This window comes from Leuresthes tenuis, unplaced genomic scaffold (genome assembly GCF_036924035.1).
Source record: "Leuresthes tenuis unplaced genomic scaffold, fLeuTen1.0.hap1 SCAF_12, whole genome shotgun sequence".
In the NCBI taxonomy this organism is placed as follows: Eukaryota; Metazoa; Chordata; class Actinopteri; order Atheriniformes; family Atherinopsidae; genus Leuresthes; species Leuresthes tenuis.
The window spans coordinates 19,402,520-19,410,853 of NW_027325366.1; the positions used below are offsets into that span (position 1 = coordinate 19,402,520).

An 8,334-nucleotide genomic window follows, 5' to 3' on the forward strand; every position below is an offset into this window, starting at 1 on the left:
CAAATTGGTTGCAAAAGTTCATTTTCAAATAATGCCTGAAGTGTATAACCCACAGACATCAATTTGTTGTCCTATTTGGCCTGTCAGGGCTAGTTGTTTTACTGGGTTTTTTCTCGCATCTTTGTCTTCAGGATGTGAAAATGCTCCAATGTTGAATTGAAACAGCCAATAAACTCACGCGGAATTTCACAAATATTGCTTTATGTCAAGTTATGTATGCACTCACTAAAGTACTCTAATATACAGATCTTTCATGTTCATATAGTCGAAATGTTTTGCTTTATTTTTCTAAATTCATTTCATATTTTAACAATACATTTTCTCCAAACATGTTCAAAAAGGAACAGGTGGAAGTATAAGCTTATATTTTCCTACCCCATTGCATGACTCAATTTAAAAACACTGTTTATTTTTCTTATTGCAAAACTGCAAAAGAACAAAAAGACACAAAATAACAACCATATCTCTGTATTTTTACAGTCCTGGATTAAACAGCTGCTCTTCGTCTTGTCATTTATTCAAAATATGTATTTGTAAAAAAATTTATATATATATATAGTTAACATTTTGCTTTGGAAATATGAAAAAAAGTAACACCAGCAGAAACAATGCATTGCATGTGAGTGACTGTGACATGCACAACTCATCGGATTTGCAGAACACACTGACTTTGCTTGCAAACCACAGAGCACTTCCTGGTAATTTTATAGACATATTACTAATATGGAAAGAGGTTATAAGCTATCACACAAGCTGCTGCAGTAGATGTGCTTAACTTTGACTGATTTCTATCAAAAAACACTGTACAAAATTGTCCTTTATGTTGCAACATAAATAGGTTCACAGAATTTCAGTAAGAATTTCAGTAATTCATAAATGCAGAATTATTCCTAGCTGTACGGCAAGTAAAACATTTCCACAATTTTATTACCCTTGTACATAAATGGATTCATTAAAAAACAAACAATTTAACTATGACTAAACAAATGCACAGTTGAACCACTTCTTCTTCCAATCTCCGAGGTTCAGTCCTGTGCACTGGGTTTGGACATAAGGGGTTGATCAGTCCAGAGAGACGTGCCTCCCGAGTCCTTTCTCCTGCATATCTTTAGCACCAATAAAACTATGACTAAGAGTGCGACGATGACAAGCACTATAACTACCACCATCCAGATGCCGGACGTGCAGGCTGCAATGGCTTGAAACTCTCCTGAAATAAAGAGGATGAAAAACACATTTCAACATTGATAAATTCACAAGGCTTTCAGGAGAAAATGCTAATCGCCTTAATAAACGCTCATCCTCTGTGTAAACAGTGACAGCCCAGTTTCCTGACTTCCTCCATCTGTGATAGACAGAGATGGGAGCCACTCCTCTACCTCACAGAAATACAGGCCACTATTTTCAGGACCAGGATTCAAGACTGTGAGACTGAATTGTCTGGGGAGAGGGTGACCAAAGCTTAGATTACCCTCCTTTAACCTGGCTTGTAAAATGGGATTTCGGTAAACTGTGAAAACAGGATGTTGTTCGGTTTCTATTGGTGAAATTCACTGCTTTGCTTATGTTTAACTCTAACTCAAAGTTTCGTGTTATTAGATTTATGCTTTGCAGGGCAAATCAATCAATGAGACTTTAATTAAATTCCAGGGGACACAAACAGACAAGTGAGAAATCAGTGAACAGGGAGAATGCAAAGCTCTGCAAAGAGCAGGCATGGAAATCGCAACAGAAAATCTGTCATCCTAACAGGGACAGTAAGGAAGAAAAAGTAGAACTGGTGAACATTCCAGCAACAGTAACTGAGTGGGTTACACAACGAGAAGTGGTCATGTTGCTGAGAGACAGCTACGTGGTTTTGTGCAACAACAAGTCAGCGAAATGCATGGAAATGAGATAACATGCACGTAATCATACGCACAACCTGCCTCAATACCCAAAATAATGATTTGGGTAAAAACGCTAATTTGCTGTTACATTGTGTTACATGAGATGATCCAAACCCCTCTGACTTGCCTTAGTAAAATGTAACAACTACATAAACACATGCAACATTAAGCCACCTACACAGCATTCTAAAATATGCAGTCATACCTTTTACAGTTACAGTCAGTACGATGGCGCCAGAACTCTCAGAGGCCCTCTGCTTCCAGTGACCTTCATTGTCCAGCTGGTATTTCTCAACCTGACACCAATAGGTCCCACTGTCCTCTTCATGGGTCCCCTGAATCCTGAGGCGATAGCTGCTCTGTGTGGGTCTGGAGAGACGAAGCCGCTCCTGCAGGCCTCTGAGCGCATTGTTCTCTGGGAAACTCAGCAGGCCAGTGTGATCAAGCTCCACCAGGGAGCCATTGATGGAGGAGTTTTGCGGTGCGTAGAACCAGGTGGCTTTGTAGAAAAAGGAAGCACCAGATGCACCTGAGATGATGTTGCATTGGAGTTCTACTTCGTCTCCCTCTGTGGAATTCAACTGCTGCTCTTGGTTATCTAAAACAAGGTCGCTGGCTAAAGAACAAGGATGAAAAAAGACAAAAACAAGTTAAATTAGAGCAATGCCATATTGATTTTTTATTTTATTTTTTTCAGTGGTATGGACTGAGTTTTGTCAGTTACATGTGATGTTGCATTTGAATCTTTTAGCGAGCTGAAAGGTAAAAAATCTTACTGGGCTCAGTAACAGTTAGCACCGTGGTCGTCGACATAGCAGGGAGCGAATACCAATCTCCATGAGGATCTTGTAGCCACTCTACCACCTGGCATACGTACGAGCCTTTGTCTGAGATCCTAGCTTGCCGAATGGTCAACTCAAAAGTGGGCCCTTCAGCTCTCCTCGTGCTGATCCGCTGTCTGTACTTCAGCTCCGTCTGGGGCCCGAATGTTACAAGAGCATTTCGGTCCAAGCTCAATATGGTCTTATTTTCTGCTCTCTGCTGGAGCAGCCAGGTTACAGCAAATTGAGAAGACGCAGAGGATACTGCAGTAACTGAGCACTTCATTTCTATGTCAGTGTTGGTATTTTGTGTCATGTCCGGGCTGGAGGATAAATCAAGCTTGCTCGCTAGAAGAGGGAGACAAAAATTGTCATGAAATGGTGAGAAAAGAGAGAGACAGAGCGCAAAAATGCTTCAGAGATGGTGTGGAACGCCGCTGTTGAAACAGTTGCTGTACCTGGGTCGCGCACCATCACATTCAGTAGGTTGGATGGAGACAGCTTCTTGTGTACATTCTCCAGGAAGGCCGTCACACTACACTGGTAGATCCCTTTCTCTCTTTGGCTGGCCCGTACAATTTGCAGATAGTGAACGACTGTATTGTCTCGCTTCTCTACTCTCACCTGGTAGTGGTGTTTGTTTCCATCCCAGCTGATGGTGCCGTCATAGTAGAGCGTCACAATATTGTCTATGGTCGAGTCACGTTGCAGGCTCCAAGTCAGACTTAATGGCATGTGTGGCCCTTTTATCTGGCACATGAGCACCACAGTGTCTCCCACAGTCACTTGGGTGTCGCGACTTTTCAGAGACACTCTCACCAGGGAATCTAGGGCACAAGTCCAACTCGTATTAATATAATACACGATCAGTTTTAAAAATAAAAAGCAATGTGAATATATGACAGTTCCAAATTACTGCCTCCTTGTACTCTCATTTATGCACTTATTGTTTTGCAATTCCTTCTTGGTATGATCTTCAAACTCTTTTCCACACACAGCAAATAAATCTTTTTTTAAAATTAACAAAATCCACACAACGCCTATAAAAAAAACAATATTTCCAAGAGCATCAAATGTCCTGTTATGGGCATCTCCACTTTGGTGCTCACTAAAATTTTCCTTGCATGCAAATATCAAGTTTAACGAGACGGTAGTGCTACAGAAAAAAGATTAGAGGGGTTGTTAATGCATAAGGTTAAGCCTTTGGATCATATTTCATGTCAGTCTGCCTACATATTGTCAAGATATGTTATGGAGTCAAATTCTCAGGTTTATCAGAATCCCCATCCTTAGCTCTGCCTCACAGTCTCTTGGTCTTACACACTTGTTGACATATAAGATGATATGGAATATGACATGACACGTTTTCATAATAAAGAAAAATCAAAGCACTCGAATATATAGGCGTAAGGCGGAAGCATATCTTACCAACAGAATTCACAGTCACATCGGCACTTTTTGATTGGCTGTGAGTCTTGCCGTCAGATTTCCACTCCGACACAGAGCACTGGTAGATGCCAGAATCAGATGGCGTGACCTCATCGAGCTCCAAGATGAAGGTGTCAGTTGCTGGACGCATCGCTCTTACTTCACGTCTCGTGAACTTTGATGCTTTCACCATGACACCATCTTTACTGAGGCTGATGACATCGGTGAAAAGAGCCGCTGGTGTGTCTGCGGATTTGAATTGCCAAGTGACCGAGAGCTGACCTTGAACCCCGTCCACTTTGCATGCGAGCTTAAACTCGCCCCCTTCTGTAACACTTAGTGCGGTGTCTTGCATTTGGACTGAGAGCCCGCTTTCTGTAAGGAGATAAGGCAGATCGCATGACTCAGTTTGAGAAGATAACAATAGAAAATAACAATTTTATTCAAATTAACACAAACATTTCTTAGTAAATATCAAGTTTACAGGAGATGGAATATGAAAAAAGAGAAAATGAATCATGTGCGTCTCAGTCAGTATGGGTTTTCTTGAACAAACCTGCGACTGAGATGTCAATCTTCTGAGGGTTGGAGTCCTGGGCTGCCCCCGGTGTGAAGACTCCATCACTGTCTCTCTCTTGAGGCCATGCTCTGCAGACGTATTCTCCCTGGTCCTCAGTTCTGACAGGCTTTAAGATCAGTTGATAATCTCTGTTCCCAGTTCGCGTGGCTCTGAGCTCCCCTTCTTTCTGCCGACCACTGTACTCAGACGGCACCAACAGAATCCCAGTAGGGCCGATGCGGGCCAGCTCGATTTCTCCCCGGAGCCACGCGACAGAGAAGAACCTTCCCTCCAGGTTCTTTGTGTCGATGCTGCAGGACACCAACAGTTCCTGCCCCTCTTGCAGAGTTGACTGCTGTGTCGAGATTCTCACCGCCAGAGATAACATGTCAGGTGCCACCTCTACACAGGGTAATAATTTAAAAAAAAAACAGTGAGACAAAGAGACTCATAACAAGAGTTCATAACAAGACTCATAACAAGATATGCCACTTATATGACTGGACAACATCAGTGGAAGTCTACTGCTTCTAACCTCTGGCTTTGACGTTCAGGGTAGTTTTCTCCGCATCCTTCTGAATGATCGAGTACCAGGAACGATCAGGATCTTGAATCCACTCTTTAGCCTGGCAGTAGATCGTACCATTGTCTGACAGCTCAAGCTGAGCCATCTTTAGCCTGAATGTGGCCTCTCCTAACTTATCTAAGCTGACGAGTCCTTCTCTGTAACGCTGCTCAAACCCCAGTCCCGGGCTCAGCGTGAAATCTCTCTCCAGAGAAATGATAGGCTGAGCGTTGTCCTCTCCATCTTTATGAAGATACCAGGTGACAGACAGATGGGTGTGCTGGATTGTGTTGCTGGAGGCTTGGCATGTCAGAGTGAGAGCTTCACCTTCGTTGTAGCTCAAGGAGGTGGTGGAGTCACGAGATGAAACACTTAGGGAGTTGTCGATCACTAAGGCACCACACGAACGATAAGAGCATGAAAAGTCACTCACGTTTGTATTTTTTTTCTGAGGCATTACGATATAATACAGATATATTGAAAAGTCGGTATTGAAACTTATAAGCAGAATAATGATTGGTTACCTTTGACATCTGTTGTAGCACTGTAGGTCCCATCATAACGATATTCTGAATTTATTACACTACATACATATTTTCCTTCATCATCTTTGCGCAGGCTTTTTATCTCGAAAAGGACCGAGCTCGGTTTTACGTGTGTCAGAGAAACGTCCTTGCTCAAAATGCGTGTCCGATAAACTGCATAGCTGAAGTCTGAGTTTTTGGAACTGATTATGTTTTTATCTGGAAAACCGGGCTTTTTCAAGATGAATTCGAAATCTTGTTGAGCACTTTCGCTGGAGAAGCCACTCACATTGCAGGAGATGGAGAGCCCAGTGCCTACCACGCGATACAGAGGTCCAGCCTGCACTTCAGTATTCACTCGAGCTTCTGCTGAGTGAGACACAGACAAACCAGAAGTTAGTCAGACGAATGCATCAATCCAAAGTGGCAGTCACATGTCATGATAGCAAATCTGTATGTATTGCATGAATATCCAAATATTTATTGCCTTTTAGTTCTACTGCGCACTGCAAAAAAACGTCCTTACTATATATAGTGATGTTACAGGGAATCGTCACTTAAAGAAACCAGGCTCGGATTGTAACTTTATTCAAATAACGGAAGAATGTTCAATGGAAGTTTTTTTGTGTGTGTGCAAGAATTAAATTGCTATAAAAGAATGAGATCTATCAAAGCAATTATGGATTACTCTTCTCAAGGCAGAGTTCCTTCCTAAATGCACTTTTTAAAACCATAATATTGGGAGAAAACACAGTTTTCCATTGAGCTTTTAGATATACTGATCTTCATAGTGCCATACCAATCAAGAGCATATGTTTTTCAAAATAAGCAGCCAATAATATAACCCATTTTTACTGGGGATAAAAACACACCAGAGCCTATTGCAACAGCGGGAATTTAATATCCAACTTACCGCAGCGCAGGAGTAGACCCACCCAGAGGAGCAAATTAGCCCCCCATATCGAGTGCGAGTAGCACCTCATGTTGAACTGCCAAAGTAACACGGTGTTCTCAGTATAGACACTCCAACTACTTTGTCAGTATTTTGGTGTGGTTTATGCTTTCCGCAAAGACTTCGCAAGAGGAAGTCTGAGATATTTCCTGCATTCACACAGTTTATGCTGGCCAAATATGTACATGGGCATGGTGCTATGTGATGCAATTTTAAAGGAATAAAAAGCGAGACAGTGAAACAGTGTAGTAAAATAGGAACAATATAGGAAGTTTTGTTTGTTTGTTTGTTTGTTTTCATCTTAGTCTGTCACCCGATGCGCTTTTGGCTGGTGCGGTTGGAAAGTGCTGACGTAACAGAGCTCATTAAAATTACAAATGTGACCACCTGTTGAATGTGACATAGATCAGTCTAACTAAAATGCCCCACTTTTTCCTCCATGACTAAAAGTGAGGTGACGACGCTCCGTGTAATGATTTAGTCTCTGACAAATGTGAGTCTTACACTTATCCTACTTCGCCTTTCTATGCCTAGTTTTTTCCTTCTTCAGAATAAAATCATGTTACGCAACTTCCGGTATGTAAAGATTCGTTTATCTTTGACCCACTTGGAAGTAAATCCACACAATCAAAACGTACACTGTATATACTTTGACACTGTATATAGCTCTGACACTAATATGCAAATTGCGCGCGTCAGAAGTGCGTTGCTAGGAAACAGCGTGGGGACAAGTTTTTTCAACGAAGTGAAAGCCTCCTTTCAGGTGGTCCTTTACGTCAAATGTTACCACAGTGCCACTTAGCGGAAAATATAAAAACTGCATCTTAGTGTCCATTTTTCAAGATCAAAGTTGTTGCTAAACGCCAAGAAGTATTGGCTTAATTTTTAAATCTGTTAGGAATTGCACGTGTTGGCGTCAAAATCTCTTGATCTCTGCGCTTGTTCCTCTCTTTTTTTTCTTGCTTTCTTCTTCAGGGATGTTTGTGGCAGCTAAAAAGTTAAGGTAGGATAAGTTAAGTTAAGTTAAGGGAAATCTGCACATGCGGAGGCACAGAAGCTGTCAAAGAGGTATGAAAAAATAGCTAAAGACTGTTTTGATTAGATTAATTCAAACAAGAAAACAAGATTCTTTCTACTATAAATGTATTTGTGCTAAGAGAAAAAGTTCAGCTGCGCAATTTCAGCAGTCTGGACTATATATCTATATATCTATACATTTTTATTTAAGTTTACAATGCTGTTAAGATGAAGCAATCTTAGATAGGAATCACCATGATTTTCATGCTTATGACATCATGCTCTCTTTCAAACTCACTTGGAGTGTTCACAGGCCAAAATGGTTTTGCTCAAGTGCACGTCAGATATGGTAACACAGGGAGTGCATCACTGCATCTTTAGTATCTGCCAGTTCGGGATAAACAGGTTGCCTCCTGCATACAAGCCTGGCTCTTGCACTTATTATTAGCTCTATCCCACTCAAGTGTCAGCGTGATGGAGCAATGTAAGACAGCCAAACAGGAGAGAAGTTCAGAAGAACATAAGAACAAGCTGCATGCATTAAAACACATCCACATCAAACAGGTTAGGCTGCCGAGA

The 8,334-nt window shown here is 41.5% G+C and overlaps 1 protein-coding gene across 2 annotated transcripts; it reads right to left on the minus strand.

Moving 5' to 3' along the window:
• Nucleotides 1–421: 421 nt before the first annotated feature.
• On the minus strand, nt 422–6,808 carry igsf3l (immunoglobulin superfamily, member 3-like). 2 transcript variants are annotated; one of them, XM_072396946.1, is made up of 9 exons: nt 6,700–6,808; nt 5,787–6,152; nt 5,233–5,652; nt 4,695–5,099; nt 4,139–4,513; nt 3,169–3,537; nt 2,666–3,058; nt 2,095–2,505; nt 422–1,210 (listed from the first exon to the last, which is right to left on the minus strand). In XM_072396946.1, exons 1-9 carry the CDS (start codon nt 6,767–6,769, stop codon nt 1,026–1,028), a joined length of 2,994 nt encoding a protein of 997 aa, XP_072253047.1. In that variant the 5' UTR covers nt 6,770–6,808; the 3' UTR covers nt 422–1,025. The 2 variants fall into 2 exon arrangements, with proteins under 2 accessions (XP_072253047.1, XP_072253046.1); XM_072396945.1 differs by having other exon boundaries at nt 5,787–6,155.
• Nucleotides 6,809–8,334: the final 1,526 nt, after the last annotated feature.